Source organism: Vulpes vulpes, chromosome 13 (genome assembly GCF_048418805.1).
Source record: "Vulpes vulpes isolate BD-2025 chromosome 13, VulVul3, whole genome shotgun sequence".
NCBI classification, from domain to species: domain Eukaryota; kingdom Metazoa; phylum Chordata; class Mammalia; order Carnivora; family Canidae; genus Vulpes; species Vulpes vulpes.
The window spans coordinates 95,619,316-95,638,751 of NC_132792.1; the positions used below are offsets into that span (position 1 = coordinate 95,619,316).

Below are 19,436 nucleotides of genomic sequence, written 5' to 3' on the forward strand. Positions count from 1 at the left end.
TACACTGGGAACAAATATTAATAGCATCGATTCATAACAGTAATGCTAACACTGAACTTTTATCACTTGAATTGCAATAGTCATGGTAGGTGGAAAAAGAAGTCCTCACTTCTGGGTTATGAGACCTGAGCCAAATCACTCTGAGCCTCTGTTCTCTTCTGCAAAAACGTTGGCATCCCAGAGAAACGCATGAATGAGAAAACAAGTAGGACAGTGCTGAGCACAGGACTGGATAGCGGGTGCTTAGAAAAGACAGGTCACTGAATCTGCATATTTACCATGAAAAACAATAAACACCTTTAATTTGTACTTTTGTTAACAAAACACTCCACATGCTTTATTTGATTTTTCCAGTTTTCCTGTGAGATAACTGATCCAACAGGTAGGAATGATTGGTAAAATGAGATTTGGGGTTAAACCCAGGAAGTTGAATGTGAGTTGGAGCATTATTGTCAAATCAAAGTACTTATTAGTTGATTATCTAGTTTGTGGAGAGAGGTTTTCCCCTTTATCTGTACACCTCAATTCCTGTTTTCTCTTATTACTATTATAAGGGTCAGAGTCTTCCTTATAAAGAGGACTTCACAATGAAAATTATAGAAATTGAGTCAAGTTGGCTCCTTTTTGTTGAGTTTTGAGAGAACTGGAATAGGAAAAACATTAAAAAATATGTTTTTTAATACTTCCTGACAAAAATCTATAGTTTTAAAATTCAAAACAAATAAATTACAGTGAAATAAATCACAGTAAGTTAGGACCTCTGTGGCACTTTTTAAAGAAAAGGAAATAGGACACTTAGCTTGAAGAAGATGAGATTCCCAGGGTTATGACAGCTGTCATTTACTATTTGTGTGCAAACCAAGCAGAAAAGGATTTAGATCGATTCTGCACACCGACTGGCACCAAGGGGGGCTGGTGGGTAAAAGCCACTTGAGACTTTGGCTCAGTGTCAGACAGAGGTGGTAGTAAGAGCTGGTTAAAGATTCAATAGTAGTAATGGGTCCCCCATGCTGGAGGGGTTCACCAGTGGCTGACTGCCACTCAGCAGGACTGTGAGAGAGAGGATTCATATATCTGATGGATGATTACACAGGTGATTTGTACAGTTTCTTCTGACCTGGTTATCCCTTGCTCCATTTGAGATAATATTTTCTAGTAACTTCTAATACATTTTTATAGATAGATCATAGCAGGAGACGGAGTGTATGACATGATTTGTATCAGAAACTAAATGTTAGATCATTTTAGTTAGGCTCCTAAAGATTATTTAGAAAAAGTATTAAAACTGGGATCCCTGGGTGGCACAGTGGTTTAGCGCCTGCCTTTGGCCCAGGGCGTGATCCTGGAGACCTGGGATCGAATCCCACGTCGGGCTCCCGGTGCATGGAGCCTGCTTCTCCCTCTGCCTGTGTCTCTGCCTCTCTCTCTCTCTCTCTCTCTCTCTGTGTTACTATCATAAATAAATAAAAATTAAAAAAAAGAAAAAGTATTTTCTTCCATGGGAATGAGTCTATTTAGTGGCACTAGCTCTTTGCTTCTGCTGCTTCTAGTCTTCCCACTCAGGCTAAGTCCATCTATACGCTCAAGCCAGACAGAAAGTCTTGGGAACCAATTCATTCTAAGCTGGAGGCCCAAGAGATATAAGGAATCTCGTCAATAGCAGAGGGGGTTCAGTACTGAGACAACTTTGGTACCAGCCTTTCCCTGACCTGGAGCCCATTTCTCATAACTGGGTCCCGCTTCATAGCCCAGGCCAGCAAACAAGTCTGTAAAAGATGTTACCAGATGCCTGCATTGCCCAGCCTGACCTCATTCTCCCCACCCACAAGTGATCAGACCAAGGATTGGCAGGCGGACCAGTCCACTGTGGCCTGGTGTGCAGAGCCTAGTGGCAACAATGACATCACTCTCCCAAGAGTTTGGTAGTCTGACCTATGAACTTAGGGACTATATACAAGATGAATAGGCAGGGATGCTAGAAAAAAAGGAGTGGGAAGAGAGAGAGGCATGAAGGGACTCTGAGATGACAGGGACTACATGGCTCACGAGAGAAAGAGTGCAACCTTGATATCTGATGAGTTTTCTACTCCACTGAGGCCTGGATGAAATAGAAATCATAATTGCAAAGGTACCATAATTATCCTGGTTTAACAGCTGAAAACCAAACCAAACCAAACCAAACCCTGGACTACATCAAAATAAAAGCTTCTACATAGCAAAGGAAATAATCAATGAGACTAAAAGAAAAAAGCCTAATAAATGGGAGAAGATATTTGTTAATAACCTATCCAATAAAGAGTATCCAAATATATAAAGAACTTATACAACACAACACCCCAAAAACAATTAATCCAGTTAAAAAATGGGCAGAAGACATGAACAGACATTTTTCCAAAGACCTACAGATGGCTAACAGACACATGAAAAGATGCTCAACATCACTCATCATTAGGGAAATGCAAATCAAAACCACAATAAAACATCACCTCACCCCTGTCAGAATGACTAAAATCAACAACACAAGAAACAATAGGTGTTGGTGAGGATGTGGAGAAAAAGGAGCCCTCCTGCACCAGATGCAAACTGGTGTAGCATCTGTGGAAAATAGTATGGAGGTTCCTAAAAAAATTAAAAGTAGAATTACAATATGATCCAGCAATTCCACTACTGGGTATTTACCCAAAGAATATGAAAACACTTAACTCGAAAAGATATATGCACCCCTATATTTATTGCAGCATTACTTACAATAGCCAAGATAGCAATTCTAGTGTCCATCGATAAATGAATGGATAAAGAAAAAGTGGTATATATACACAATGGAATATTAGCAATAAAAATAATGAAATCTTGCCATTTGCAACAACATGGATGGACCTAGAGGATATAAGGTTAAGTGCAATAAAGCAGTCAGAAAAGACAAATACCATATGATTTCACTCATATATGGAATTTAAGAAACAAAACAAATGAGCAAAGGAAAAAAAAAAAAAAAGGACAGAAAGACAAACTACAAAACAGACTGTTAATTATAGAGAACAAATTAGTGGTTACCAAAGGGGTGGGGGGAGATGAGTTTGATAGGTGAAGGGGATTAAGAGTACTTAATCACTTACTGTGATGAACACAGCAATATAGGGAACTGCTGAATCACTATATTGTAGATCTGAAACTAATATAACACTGTATGTTAACTATACTGGAATTAAAATAATAATAAAAGAAACCCTGAAATTCAAGGTGTGTAAGTGACTTGTTCAAGGTCATGCAGTTAGTAAGGAAATAGACTGTGTTTCATTTCCTTAAGTGATCCATATTCCCATAACTCACAAGCTACTGCTCACCCAGAGACCTGGATCTGGTTCCCTCTCTGGCTCTTATAGTCTTCCTGGGACTGGTATCCTGGCCCTAAGTTTAAGCCCTATATCTGAGCCTTGTTTCAATTTGCAGCCACTGATCACTGTCTTCTGCCTTCCAGGCCTCATGGAGCTCTGCTCAAACTATGGGGTATCTTCTGGAGTCAACATACCTTTCCAGAGTGCCTACCATGTGCAGAGGGCATGTAAGCATTGGGGCCTCCCTGTTGCTGTTCACTTCTACCCCCAAGCCCTCAGGACCCTGAAACAATCCATTGGCTCTACTCTCTCCCATTGCTCACCATTGGGTTCGCCCCCTCCAAGCTTGCAACCCAGGGGGCCTGTCACTATCCAGGTCTTAGCATTTCTGCATGGAAGTGCAAACAAGGGGCTAGGGAGGATGCTTTATGAGATGGCCTTTCTGTCTGGCTTCAAAGAGATCCCATTAGCATACTGAAAGGACTAGTTAGGATGAGTGAGGATAGTCTAAACTCAGCCCTGGGTAAGCCCTCAGACCTTTACCACTCTGAAAGTACTGTTTAACAAGGTGGACGAGTTGAGTTGGGAAAAGGAGATGTCAAAGCATTTTGTTGATAGAAAAACAGACTAAATAAGCCATCTTAGCTGGTGATTAAAAAGGCTTGATGTGTCTCTACTCTACTTGCTGTGGTCACACACATAGAACTGAAAAGGAGTTTTTAGCTTGACCATAGACTACAATGATCTCTGTGACTCTTGACCTTTTTCATCTAGGACAAACTAGGAGGAAGTATTTTTCTAGTTTCAAATCAAGAGCTTAGTCTTTCCAAAGTCTGCTTATGGCTTTGTGATTCTGATTCCTTTTCACAGATGTCCTAGAAAGGTTTTCAGGTAGTTAATCTGTGATAGGGTTACACAGAAAAGCCATTCTTTTTTTTTTTTTTTAAAGATTTATTTATTTATTCATTCATTCATTCATTCATTCATTCATTCATGATAGACATAGAGAGAGAGAGGCAGAGACACAGGCAGAGGGAGAAGCAGGCTCCATGCCCGGAGCCCGATGTGGGACTTGATCCTGGGACTCGATCCTGGGACTCCAGGATTGCGCCCTGGGCCAGAGGCAGACACTAAACCGCTGAGCCACCCAGCGATTCCCCAGAAAAGCCATTCCTGGGGAATGTTCAGATTCCCTATAGCTCAGAGCAAAAGTCAGCTGAAGAACACCAATGCAACTTCATTAACATCCTGTCACACTGTGCCAGAAAATGTCAGGACCCCATAGAACAGCAAGGAAAAATAATAAATAAGATTTATCTAAAAGCATTAAAAAATCAAGAAATGAAATCTGGCATACATCCTTGTCTTTATTTATTTATTTTATAATTTTTTTAAAAAATAAATTTTATAAATTCAAGACTTTTCTGACAGTGACTCCACATGTCAGCTGAGATTTCAGAATTAAACACTGGTTTCCAAATGCCCTGCTGATGCTACTAAGCATTGGCCATTTTAATGGAAACTATGAATTATACTTTTTTTTTTTTTTTACCTCCTCATAACTTGTGACAAAGTTAGATGGGACTACTATCACTTTGCCATATTTATGACACTGCTTGTTTTCTAGGAGGGAGTAAAATATGCAGAGTTTATACTTTTTTTTCCCTGCAGAGTTTAGAGTTTAAAAGAAGACAGAATTTGGGCTAGTCTCACCTGGCCAGACAACCTTTCATTATCAACTCAGGGCAGGTAATAAAAAGATTATGGCTCGAGAGTAGTTAGTGGGGTTCATGTATCCTCTAAAAAGGAAAAATTCCATTTCCTTTTTTCTTCCAAAGCTATTTTTATTTTATAAAACACTCTTTTCCTGAATAACAATCTTTTCAGAGCTGAACTCAATTCCAAACAATTGTATGAGGTGCAGTCTTCAGAGGGCATGTCACTTGCTCCCTGATCCAAGGAAGGGATCCTCCCACTGCCGGACTAGGTCATCTACTTTGACCAGGTCATGCTCATTGTGAGGAATAAAAGCAGCTGTAGGGGGTTGTGCACCATGGCACTGTTGGCTCACTCTTTAATTTCTTGGCTTCAGCATCGTAGTATAACTCAATCTAGATTTGAGTGGCCACAATCCATGCACTATTTGAAATATAATCTCTTATATCAACTTTTTTTTTATGAATAGTACCTTAGGTATATGGCTAATACAATTTATTTCACAAATAGATTTGTCAAAGTGCTAGAAATTATTTCAGAAAGATGTGCAGATAGAAAGGCCTGATAATCTTAACAATCTTTCATTTCTAAATTCATGGTGGTACCCTCAATAATGGCCTCCAAATCAAGCTCCTGCAATCTGGGATGCCTGCATGGCTCAGTGGTTGAGCCTCTGCCTTCAGCTTAGGGCATATTCTTGGGGTCCTGGGATTGAGTGTCCTCCCCCCATTGGGCTCCCAGCAGGGAGCTTAATGCTTCCTCTGCCTATGTTGCTGCCTCTCCCTCTGTGTCTCTCATGAATAAATAAATACAATCTTAAAAAAAAAACCTTCCTGCTATCTAAAAATTACTAATTCTGCTTACTAACTTTGGCAAGATGAAACCAAAGTTAAAAGTCTGATTCAGAATCAATCAACAGTTTCAAAATAAGAAGGACCTGCAAGAAAATATTAAATTCCTGTCCTCAGATGTCAATTCTGGCAGGTATGGAAGTACAACTTTTTCTAAAAGCTTGCTTTCCCAAGAGTATTCCTGGAGCCATCTAAATCTAAGAATATCTTTAAAAATCTTAAAAATTTAATCTCACATTCATAGCAGTGTCTAATATATATATGTGGAGTGCTTAAGAAATACTGATTGAGTATTGGATAAAACGGTTATTAAAAAAGGGGGATCTGGAAGAGATTGTCAGGATCATCCTGCCCAGTCTCCTAATTTTCAGATGAAGGACGACAAATCCAGAGAGGCTGATTCACATGTTCCAAACCACACAGCTAGTTATTAGCAGAGCTGGATCTAGAACTCAGGACTCCTGACCTCAAACTCACTGTATCCAAAGGCTCTTTCCCTTCTTAGGTTCCTATGCGATTGGACTTCTAAAGACTGATGAAACCTGGGGCCAAGAGCTCAGACGAATCCTCCCTACATGAACATATAGGCATGTGTTACATTACACATCAGGTTATATTACTGGCAATCTGCCTGCATGTCATACACTGGTAAGAAATCAGCTTGATTTCTCCCAAGAAAAGTACCTTTAAAGTGATATTATTTTAATCTGAAATGTTTTGTTAAAAACAAATTAATTAGTGCAGAAATTATCCTATATAAGAAAAGCTAATTATAATGCCTTAGATTTGGATGGCTCTTTACCATTCATAAAGTGTGACCTATATTACCAGGTGGTTCTGTTCCTTTAAGTATCAATTGATTTGCTGGGTGTTGTTAGCTTGCTGTTAGTAAATTAAGTCTCACAGTAGTGTTCTGATTGTGAGAGATGAAGGGGTGGAACCTACTAATGATTTCCAGTTGACTAATGCACTCCTCTTTGGCTTGGTGGAAGAAGAGGCGGGGTAAGAGATAAAGCAGCTTATCAGTGGAGGGACTGGGCAGGAGCAAGGCTACCTGACTCACATCTATTTACCTATGTCCCAGGCTAGCCCATTCTCACGACATCACTCCAGCCATAATTTATTTAACAGGAGGCGGCCAAGTATGTACTTGACTTCCAACACCCAACACCGAAGGTTCAAAAACAGTATATGGTGAAGTCAGCTCGATATCACAGGCTTTCAGGTGAGCCCAAAGCAAAGACCAGGAGAAACCCTAATCTAGGATTAGCTTCATCAGGGAGGTAAAAGGGTTGGAAGATGCCCTCCCTGCCCCACCTCTCATGCATGTGGACATTACCTGCCTTGGCTGGTTGACTTTTGCTCCTGAAGACAACAATAATCGAATAACATCCAAATAACCACCTTGGGCAGCTAGGAAGAGTGCAGTGGCTCCGTCCTGAGAGGTGTCACAATGAAAGTATTCAAATAATCTGTCACGTTTATTTTAAAAGACATTCGATTAAAAGTACATACATTTTACTACAACTTTCCATTTCTGTCCCCTGCTCTGTTTTCATATTAATGGTTAGTGTTTTATTCTTTGAAGAATAGTTCTAACATATCACAGTAAGTCTGGTGGAAAGGTAAAGTTTCAAAGAGTCTTATCAGGATAAGTTATAACAAATGTAATGACCATTCATTCTACAACATCTTGATCATGGAACTCATGATCCATCCACTTGGCAGGAGCACCCAGGCTGTCCAAATAGCCAGTCATCATTTTTCTCTTGTCTACACAGACTTCTCGTTACTTGCTATCTCTGCTTTCATTATGTGATCTCAGGGTTTATCCCCTTTTTCATTAGTTTCAAAAATATGTACATGTAATAGTTCCCCACTTCAAGTCTTTTGTCAATTAAGGGTTAAGTGTTAGTTTAAAAACAAACACAAAATCAAGTCTATAAATAAAAAACAACGAACAAGTCCTCAAAACCTATGTGGCATGTTTTTATGAGTCAGAAATAAAAGTGTCCTTTTAATTAAATTTTTCCTACCCCTTTCTCTTTCTTGCCCCTTTATCCACATGCAGTTTTTCCAAGATTTGAAACAAAATATGCTTTCAGAAAAACTGTCCTGGTGAGACTGTCCATGAACTTGCTCCCTGACAGCCCGGCAGATACCAACACCACTTGTAGACAACTAAGAAATCCTGCATAAAAGCTCAAAGCAAGTGTTTGCCTCCAGTTTTCTTTAGTGGCTTTTTGTTTTATTTTGTTTTGTTTTGTTTTTCATTTTTTGCTGAGTGTCTATGTCTTGTGAACATTTCTTCTTTCTTATAGACATGTCATTGGTAATGTCAACAAATTACCATCCCTCCCATCAGAAATGTTAACCACAAGTTAAAATACAAAGCTCTTTTCCCTGCAAGTCCAACCAGTAGAGGGCGCTGGATTTCTAGTGGGTGACAGCTGAGCTGCCAGACTTCTAAGGCAATCATTAAAAAATTACTCAGCCTGTATAGATTTTTAAGCAGATGTTTGATATGGGGATAAAATGTTCAGCTGCTCCTTACTGTGTTGCCATAGAAAATCCACTGCGCTTTTAGCAGCTGTGAACTCTTGGAAATGGATATCTAAGCATTGCGTTCTCAGTGCACATTACAAATTTCTGTTCGTAGAAGCCTTCAGGAGTCATTGACTGGGGATCCTCCATGTTTCAGTTGTCTTTAATGGAAACATTTACATTTGGACTGTTTGGGTAAGGGTAAAAGTCTTAACATAAAATGGAAATTTCAGTGCATGAGATTTCTTGAGCCACTTAATAACAGAGAGGAATTTACTACAGGAATGGGCTCTCCCCAAACCCTACATTTCTAAGATTCCATGCCACTCTAGTGAGCCTTCTAGAAGAATGTTATCTAACAGTACACATTTGCCAGTCAATTTGCATTGCTGACTATTAACGATAACAGTCATTTTCAGATGAAAATCACAACTCACTTTCTTTTTCCGAAGACGTGGGCTCTTCAGATTCAATCACGTATATACACACACATCTGCTCATTCATGCTCTCAGATATACTTCATTATAGACAGCTGGAGAAATAGCCAAAGCTGTAGACCTATGTTTTTAAGACTTGGCTACACATCAGAATCATCCGTGGCCTGGCTGTGCCCTCAGAGATTCTGGCTTAATCTGGAGGAGGCCTGGAAGTCTTTTTTTTTAAGTTCCCCATGTGATTCTAATGGTAGCCAGAGCTGAGAATCACTCCTTCAGACCTGTGTCAAGTAATTCAGTCATTCAAATGTGAAAGCCATGGGTTGAAAGGGTGTTACAGATTTTGAAGTGCAAAAGGGGTAATGCTAGTTGCTAGGTATGATTTGTCCATTAATCATGTAAACTCAGGAAAGAGTGTTCACATGGAAAAGTTCACATCTACACATCTCACTACACATCTATGAAAGTATAGTGCCATAGGACTGAATGTCTGGTGGTAGGATAGCCTAAAATATAATTCCTAGGTAACTGGCAGTAGGAATCCTTCCACTCCTCATTAGGAGACTCTATCAAAAAAAAAAAAAAAAGAGAGAGAGAGAGAGAGAGAGACTCTATCAAGTCACTTCATCTCCTCATATGTATGTATTTTTTTTTTTTTTTTTAGTTCTGTTCAAAACCAGAACTAAATCTTCCATAAGTCCTATGGAATTATAGTGACAATGGGTAATGTGCTAATTGTCCATTAGCTGTAACAGACCCACAATAGCCTTTTGAAGGTCAATGGTGTGCATGTACTTCATAGTTGTTCACACACCCAACCTTACTTCTCTTCCAAATAACTTGATTTTTCCTTTATTTGTGCTCTTCCTCCTAGATAACTCTATACCAGGAGCGTTTTTTTTTTTTTTCCCAGCAATTCCATTTTCTATGCTTGTTATGAGTATGTGTCACATGATTTTTGATGATTCTAACTGCATAAGTTATATGAAATATCTCATATGTACAAGACACTTAAAAAAGTAGAACAAAGAAGGGTAAAGGAGATTATGTATTTCTTCATAGAAAAAGCTCATCTGATTAACTTTTTTTCCTTGATGTCTCAGATTAAAGTCCTACTGTTCATTAAAATATTTTTGAAGTTGCCATTTCCGGCATCTGAATTTAGACTGCAATGCTATGTGTGTGTGATGAGAGGATAGGTAAGAGTCCACCTAACGTCCTCTTGAAAATGCACTCACATAAAGCTGGTCGTGGATATTGGCTCCATGTTTCAGAAGGGTCTCCACCACCTGCATATGCCCATACTGACTGGCAGCCAAGAGGGCTGTGCCCCCATCCTGCAAAATATAAACACATTAGAAAGAGTGCAGACACATATTTACCAAGCAGATGCTTTTCACAGAGGGAAAGCTTTGGAAAATACTTTTTCCCATAGATAACAACAAACTCACTTTCCTTTTTCATCTCTTTTTCTTTATAATCATAGCATGGTTCATCCTAAAGACATTGTGCTGTACACGTGGATGACTTGCTTGGGATAGATTCCAGTTTACTGGACTATGTTATTATGAGTAATTCCCCAAGTCAAATGCAGAATTGTTTCTTTGTATCTCAGTAAAGGAAACAAAGAATAGAAAGTCTGTACCAATCAGTTCTGTCTTGGAATTACCCAAATAGTCTCCTGTGTCTTCTGGCTAGAGACCCACTGGACAAACGTTGGCTTCTCTCTGTGGTTCCCTCCAGCTGTGGGCCTCTGAGATTAAGGAGATTTATGAAGTAACCCCCTGGGGCTATTGTCTTCAAGGGTCAAGGTATGCATCCATTAAGAGTAGATAACTACAGCATATCCTGTGTACCTCTCACCATCCTGCCTAGCATTTTCCTTTGAACATGTACCAGTTTGTCCAGATCTCTTTTAAAATGTGGGCCCTAGAATTAATCAGAGCACCAAAAAGTAGATGTGGTCTGATGTGGAATGGGACATTCCATTGTTCCATCTACTCTACTTTTATCTAGACAGCCTAAGTTAGAATTAGCTTTTATGTCAACCACATCACACTACTGACTCACTGAGTTTGTGGTCAGTTGAAACCCTTGATGGTTTTTCTCAGGTGCTGTAGTCAAGGCATTATCTTTTCCCATCTATAATTGCGGAGCTGTTTGTTTGGCTCTGTGAATTGGTATGTGGACATCTGTGCTAATTGTAAATAATGCATCCACATGTCATCTGGCTCTGAAATACAAATCATAACTATAAGTTAATGTGGTTTCTAAATTTGGGCAGAGTGTTTATCCAAAATGCCTGCCCTCCAACTCCCACCCTTACAGGGTCTGATTCTGGTGAGGCCCAGAAAATGGCTTTCTGACCAGTCACATGAGGGCACTGTGATGTGAAGGAGACAGGTGGGCCTCACTTGAGAAATGCTGTCCTAAGAGCTCCCTTGTTCACAGGCTGTGGGTGTGTGTGTGGGGGCGGGGGGGAGAGGGCACTTGAGCTGTGATTTGAAGGGCAGAGACTGGAGGACAGAGACTGGAGGGCTGCGGCCAGTGGTGGGGGCAGGTGTATGCTGGGGGGGGGGGGTAAGTGGGCAACAAGAAATTGAATAGCAGCAATGAACCACAGTTCCAACTTTTGTTCTGTCCATTTTCTCTTTGCCTAATGAGATGGGAGAATAAAATACCTTAGAGCTGGTACCTTTAGTTTTTATTGTTTTCTTTCTTTCTTAAGTAGGCTCCATACCCAGACACTTAACTGACTGATCCATCCAGGTGCCCCTGTACCATTTATTTATTTGTTTATTTTTAAAGAGTTTATTTATTTATTAGAGAAAGAGAGAGAGAGAGAGCACAAACAGGGTGGTGAGTAGGGGCAGAGGGAGAAGTAGGCTCCCCTCTGAGCATGGAGCCCCACGCAGGGCTCCATTCCAGAACCCTGCGATCAGGACCTGAGTTGACGGCAGAAGCTTAACCGACTGAGCTACCAAAATGCCTCTGTACCTTTTACTTTTAAACACACATTTTGGGGGATATTGCTTCTAATGATGAGAACAACTGTTGAAACAAAAGCAGTTTTGATGACATGATCATATGAAAACTCAACGCTTCTCGACACTCTCTTCTTTGCATGGAAAGTTCTTGGGCACCTGCAGCTGATCTAATGGAAACATCTGGAATTGTGCTCTGGGCCCCATGTTCCACAGATTTCTGGGACAGCACAAACTGGCTCATGGACAAAGGCTTTGAGCCAGTATTCACTGTTAACCAAGAAGACTGAAGCAGCCACATGGTGGTGCATGATCATTCTTAGTTCATAGAGTTGAGATTTACATTTGCAGGACTTTACTTTCCAATTTTAGTTGTATTACTTTTATAATGAAAAATAAAATGAGAATATAAAAATATGCACACATATTTTTTGCGTGTAAAATACTGTATATTATATTCAGCATGTTTAGAGGCATGTGTACAGTCTAATAGCAGGTTCAAAACAGACCAATCCTATCTGAAATTCAGATCTACTTAATAGTCAACATCTTAACAGGAAAAAAAAAAACACTGTAAACTCCCCTGATATAAAAATATCACATACAATGGATTAAGAAAGCCTAAAAGATTCTAAGAAAGGCAAATTTCCAAGAATTTTTTGGTTATGATTAGGCTGGAAATAAGTTGACAATTACAAAAATGTTAGAGCAGTTCAAATTCTCCTACTATAAACCGTTATCATGTAAAATGATATTATGAACACAAAATTGATCTTTCTGCAACCTCAGTTTTCTTATCTGTATCTCCAACATGAAGAATCAATGACTATTTTAAAGGAAGAACCTCATTTCCTTGCCCAACTATATAAACTGTAATCATGTATTATATATTTCAGTGAAGACATCTCAGAAAGTAAACTGCCACAGTTTACTTCTTAGAAATCTCTCAGATTCACTAATAGTGGCTTAAATACTTTGACAGTTCTTATCAGAACACTGGGATTAACAGGGAAGCTATAAAGCACCTGGTATTGTATCTATCCTGTTAACAAAATTTAGTGTCTCAAAGTTGGAAGCTACCAGTGCAAGACAGAATCTAAATAATTCCCCATAAAATTATGAGCCCAGGGTAAAAATGTCATTTTTTGAACTGAATTCTTAGTACTACCTCTGAACCATTACAAGTAACTTTGTGAAACTCACTGTCTTAGGCTTGAAAATCTTGTAAAAAGAGAAGCACAAATTCATATCATAGATGGGAGAGACATGAATATTCATGACGGCCAAAATTCTTCAAGAAGGTATGAAATCAATAAAGTTCTCTTACTTTGGTCCTAAATTCAGTGGATGCTCCAAATTCAAAGAGAAATCTGACGACGTCATTATGTCCTTGCTGGGCAGCAAAGAACAGGGCAGTTGGACCTGACTAGAAGAGAACAAGCAGCTGATTTTAAGACATGTAGTTACACTGCATTTGATTTATACTTTTGCAAACAAAACAATATTTTTATATGTAAGCCTTATAACCTACATTTGAACTGATTATTTTCCTTGTTCAGAGAAGTGAGAAGACGAAAGGAGAACTTTATTGTTGGTGAAATGTGATGAATGGTGGGCCCAAAAGATATGGCCCTGTCCAAATTTTTGGAACTTGTGAATGTTACCTTCTGTGGTATATGATGTGATTAAGTTAAGGATTTTGAGAAGAGGTACTTATTTAGGCTCATCCTGCTGGGCCATAAATCCAGTGACAACTGTCTTTATAACAGCGAGGCAGAGACACATTTGATACGGAGGAGAGGAGGAAGCAATATGGCCACATGTCAAGGAATGCCCACAGCTTCCAGAAGCTGGAAGAGGTGAAGAATGGGTTTTCCTCTGCAGTCTCCAGAGGGGGTGCAGCTCTGTGGATACATCTTGAATTTTCTGGCCTCCAGAATCCTAAAATTTCTGTTCTTTGCAGCCACATAGTTGGTGGTAATTGGTTATAGTGGCCACAGGGACTACCATGCTTGGTAACATGGGCATTCATTCATACAGGGAAGACTTCCCGTAGAGTTCTGGTTACAGAGTTAAGCAGAAAGTAGAAAGTGACCAGCACAAGAAAGGATCTAAGTAGTTCACTCAAATGGACTCAAATAGTTCTGATTTCAAATTTTAAACTGATCAGTGGTACTGAGACGCTAGCATCCTCTCTTCCCAGCCATTTTTATAGGCCTACTCAAAGAGTGGTAGCCAAATCGTTGTGTGATATGAGCAAAATCATCATACTGCTCTTGGGGGCAATATATATTTTTCACATAAAGATGCTCTTCAGTGCTTTGAGCAGGGATGAAGCTAACATTACATTTTCCCAGGCACAATGAGGAGAAAAACCTCCTTCCATGGCTCACCCAGAAGTATTAAAGTGGTAGGTTCTCACCCAGGTGGGAGAAGCCAGGAGGAGCATGCCCTAAGGGTTACTGATCACTCCGAAGCTTGTTCTTAAGTGAGTGTGTACATGTATGTGCATATGTGCATGTGCACATGACAGAGAACAAGGAACCCAATCACTGTGGCAGAACACAAGCCAATACCTTCCCAGTTGTGACCTTCTATCTCAGGCTATGCTCTCAACCAGACATTGCCCTGGGAGGCACAGGTAATATGATTGTTCTCAGAGCCTTTCTGCCTCAATGCAGGAGTGATTTTTTCCTTGGTTCCTACAGAAACAAGTGGGAAGCGTCTTCTCATTGTTTTCCTACAGTGGAGGACACTGACTTCCAGAAACCTGATGATGTAACTAGGTCTGGATGAAGAAACTGGGCTAGCACAGGAAAATTCTCATCTTCTTAATAGACATTAAATTTTAGACACTACCAGAGATAATTTATAGAAATTGCTCCTTCACTAAGAACAAGGATTTTTCACTAAGATTTTTCTGATATATTAAAACATCATATCTATAGCAGTTTGAGTCCATTTTGGACATACGTGTACTATTACTCATTGTGCACATGAAAGTAGCAATCTGTAGACAATACAAGCCAGACTTGAGTGAATGAAGGTCTTAAATGCATGTGCTTTACTACTGCAACTCAGTGCTTAATAACAACAGCATATACAGCTCATATCCCTGAGAGTTTTAGCCAATATTGCTGGTTCTTTAGAGCAATGGTCTCTCTGGATCATTAGCTTCCTATTCTAACAAGTTCTGTATACCTAGATAGCCATCCTAAGAAAACAACAATAGGTACTTTTTCAAGCAACAAGTATTTTGACATGGATTAAATGGAAAAATGAACCAAGGTAATAATAATAAAAAGAATGAACCAAGGTAGAAGCCTGCTATATGAGTAACTTCCATAGCACTCCATAATAACTCTTTGCTTACAATACAGATGAGGTAAGGCTGGGGACTCTCTTTGGCAGCAATATCACCGGAGGCTGGTGTGGCCTCCGGAAATTTAGGGGATCACTGGGAACTCACATAGCATCATCATTTGAGCCACAAGGTTACATCTAAATTGGGCACACTTTGGTTAAGTCCTAGAGGGCCATTTTGTTTAATGCACCACAGGTTTCACATCCAAGAATATTAGTTGAGCAATTGGAACGAAAAAGATAAATATAAAACCCTAAAAAAACCATACATTGGCTGGAAAGCAAACAAATGTTTCTCTTCTCTTAGCTCTTCACAGTTGTTCTGAAGATATTTTCATGCGTGTGGAACTTGCCCCTCAGGATAAAGTTTTTTGAGTAAGCAGATCTGAATCATATTGTTTTCATTACAGAAAATCTGTCTCTTCTTTAAAGTTATACTAAACCAAGACTGGAAAGCATAAAGGAAAAACAAAAAGATTAGGGTAATTTCAAACTATAATTCTAAATGGGCCCATTTTCTTCCCAGAAGAAAATTAGCTGCTGACGTGAAAAATAGCCTAAAACAATGGTCCAGTGTTGTGAAAATTGCTCAGAAGACTCTGTCTGTGAGACTGACTGGATTTGCTATAGCCTTTCTGTATGGCTCCTCTTGATAGATCAGGCTTGCTGGTCTAGGGCTACAGAGAACCAGACTCCAGATTCTATCCATCAAGTGTTATTCTTCCATGTCTACAGGCAAGGAGACACCTCAAGGGGAGAGATTTTAGATGCCTCATGGAATATCTAGCCCTCATACATGGGGCGTCTTAAGTTGCTTCACTCATGGGTAGCAGGCCAGCCTGGAAGATGGGGCGTGCTGACTGATGAAAATTTGGTTGATGAATCATCTTTTCTGAAACAACTGTAGAGCAGGCCCTCAAATAAGAGTGGATCAAGGAAAATCAAGTGCTCCAGTCTGATTTGGAGCTTGCCCCAGGGTGTCATCTTGGGTCTGAGTCAGTGTGGACTGAGGGGTAAAATTCACTTTAGGGATGACCTGAGGCTATGGCTGTGTCTCAATAAAGGTTAATTTACAAGGCTCTAGATCAGCTCAGAGATAAATGGATCCCCCTCAGATCTGCTCCCAAAGTACGTCAAAAGGCCCAGCCTCCCATCACTCTTATACGTTGGACCAAGAATAGATCCTCTAGCCAGACTGAACTTCCAAGATGGCCCTTGAATGAAGTGTGGGAACAGGCTCACATTTTAGTCCAATGTTGACCACATGGCTTTTTGGGGGACAGCTTATTCAATATGTGGCCAGTCAGAGAAGCCCTGTGAACTCATGGTTTGATGAGGATGGCTGAGATAACCTAGCAAGTCAGCCTCATTAAGAACAGGTTGGTGACCCAATCCTTCTAAAAATATAATGATCTGTATGAAAATCCTAAAACTTCTATAGCACCTCATCCCAATGGAAGAAGGAAGAACTGATTTAAGATTGAGAGGAAATGTATGAGTAGTTAGGAAATGTGCTTAGAGGTTTGGTTACTTCAGATTACAACACATGCTGGAGAACATCATTCAACCGAAGTACAACCAATGGTCCATTCCTGGGCCTTATTTTAGGCACAGGAAAGTCTGAAATCTAGGCTTCAATGCCATGTAGGAAAAAAGCAATGATTACTCTTGTCTTCCTTACCAAATCACAACTGTAAAAATTTTGAGTCCCTGTCACCTGGGTCATTCTTATTCAAGCATAAACCTGACCTACCTCTCTCTGGAGATTGATGTCTGCTCCTTGCAGAACCAGTTCCCTCACACAGTCTATGTGACCGGCATAGGAAGCGACCATGAGAAGCGTGGTGCCATGCTAGTTGGAGGACAGAGAGATCGGTTAGGCCATCATATGTCAGAGACCATTCTGGAGAAGAGGCTGTGGAGATGTCAGCTCCACTTGGGACATGTCCAAGTACAAAATTTCCCACAGTAATAAAAGTGTCTCATGAATAATCTTATAATGCCGAGTAGACAGGGAAAAGCAAAGCAACAAATTGCTGAGGGTGGTATTTTCAATTTAAAAACTCACTTCATTCCATTATCTTCAGAAACGCAGTCCAAATGAACCATAATTATTGCATTTTAAGGCAGTTGCGATGTAATGGTCTCATTTTATGGTTCATATTAAATGGTTCCTGAGCCAAAACAGTTATTAATGTAAAAATGGGTTAAGTGGTACCAGTTGGTTTTCTCAGTTTAGAAGTCTCTATTTTAAAACTGATTCAGGTAAATATTAAAGGTACCTCAATGAAATGGGAGACTCCAGTAGTTAGTCAGGAGCCCTGGGGTTCAAGTCTGCCTCTGTCATCAATCAACAGTATAACCTGGGAAGGTTGCTTATAATTCCTGGGGTTTATAGTTTAATTTACAGTTATTTTTGAGGGCTTGGAATTGTGATCTTGACCACTACCTCTGCATATGCAGCAACCTGCCTTTCTGGGGTGGACAAGAGAGAGAAGATGGTTCTGCACAGGAGGAAGGCTTGCAAGGTATAGGGTGATAAGTGACTCTCACAAGTCTTGCTTTAATTTCATCAGTGGGATTTTGTAGGAAAGCAGTAGAGTTGAGTGGTCACTGACACTATGATCTTGGGCTAGTTATGGAAACTTTCCAAGGCTCACCCTCCTTATCTGTAAAATAGGGATAATAAAAGCATCTGCTGGATTAAGTTAAATGAGTAAACAAGATAACACAGGCAATGTGCTTAGCATAGTAATGTTAGACATTTTTAAAAAAGATTTTATTTATTTATTCAGGAGAGACATAGAAGGAGAGGCAGAGACAAAGGCAGAGGGAGAAGCAGGGTCCTTGCAGGGAGCCCGATGTAGGACTTGATCCCTGGACACCAGGATCATGACCTGAGCCAAAAGCAAACGTTCAACCACTGAACAACCCAGGCACGGAGGTGCACCAGTAATGATAGATATTAATTCAGTAAGTGCTAGATATTGAAATGTTATGGTATTTCAGTAAATGTTATCATCTGGCTTTTGTTGATTTCTGTGAATCTCAATACTAATTTTGGGAAAGTCTTGTTTGCTATGTATGAAAAGTACAGGTAGAGTAAAAAAAAAGCTAATGGCTTCATAGAAGTGTTCTATGATATTTTTTCTACTTACATGTGATTGTATTTGGTAGTTGAATAGACATTTGTGTAGGCTATACCATTCATGATTAAGTTGAACACCTTTTTCTGTATTTCCCAGGATTAGAATGGCATGTGGAAGTTGGTATTACTGTTTTCCTCATGAATGTGAACAATATTTAGATTGCAGAAAGAAGGATCTTTTCTGGAGGACTGCTGAGAAGATGGCAAAGTAGGAAGACCCTAAGCTCACCTTGTTTGAAAGATACAAAGGGAGTATCAATAGCTATACAATGGGAGTTATAAGAAATAACACTCAGATCAGTGTAAATAACCCAGAAAATGACCTGAGGACTGGAAGAACAACCTCTTCCTCTTCTAAAGGAAGAGAAGAGGTCACATTGGAGAGGGTAGGAAGGGCAGAGATGCAGTGGGGGGGTGGTAAACAGACCACTGCTGTATGCAGAGAGAGGGGGGTGGGTGGGGAAGGAGCTGGGGAGAAGGGAAACAGATTACCACACCAAGGCACTGAGGAATCTACATGAGGATGATGAATTTCCATAAAATTTGCCTTTGAAAACTAGAGGGGCTAAATTTCATGAGTTCTTACAATCAGCAGGACTTAAAGTCTGGAATTTTACTTTTATGTACTTGTTTGTATTTATTTATTAAGATTTTAAAATTATTATTATATTATTATTATTATTATTAGAGAGTGTGCATGTGCGTGGAAGAGGAACAGAGGGAAAGGGAGAGAGAATCTTAAGCAGGCTCCATGCCCAGTGGGGCTCTATCTCATGACCCTGAGATGATGATCTGAGCTGAAATCAAGAGCTGGATGCCACCCAAACACCCCTAAGATTTTTTTTTATTTTTAAGAAATCTCTACACGCAGTGAGGAACTCGCACTCACAACACTGAGATCAAGAATTGCATGCTCTACTGACTGACCCAGCCAGGTGCTCCTGGAATTTGTAAAATCAGTGGCTTATCTCTGGGACAGGATGGAGGGTGGGAAGAAACTGAGTCCTCCCCCTTAAAAAGACAGCACCACAAACAGCCCATGGAGATACAGCATAGAAGC

At 39.9% G+C, this 19,436-nt stretch overlaps 1 protein-coding gene across 6 annotated transcripts in view; it reads right to left on the reverse strand.

The window, feature by feature from the left end:
* Positions 1-19,436, reverse strand: part of ANKRD29 (ankyrin repeat domain 29) — a 60,418-nt gene that overhangs the window by 22,313 nt on the left and 18,669 nt on the right. For 4 of the 6 annotated variants that reach the window (XM_072735097.1, XM_072735100.1, XM_072735096.1 and 1 more), the window contains 4 exons: positions 16,982-17,080; positions 13,193-13,291; positions 10,120-10,218; positions 7,242-7,340 (listed from right to left, as the gene is read on the reverse strand). In XM_072735097.1, the coding sequence (XP_072591198.1) occupies positions 7,242-7,340; positions 10,120-10,218; positions 13,193-13,291; positions 16,982-17,080 (396 nt within the window). The remainder of the gene's footprint in view (positions 1-7,241; positions 7,341-10,119; positions 10,219-13,192; positions 13,292-16,981; positions 17,081-19,436) is intronic. The other 2 variants (XM_072735098.1, XM_072735099.1) reach the window with 2 other exon arrangements.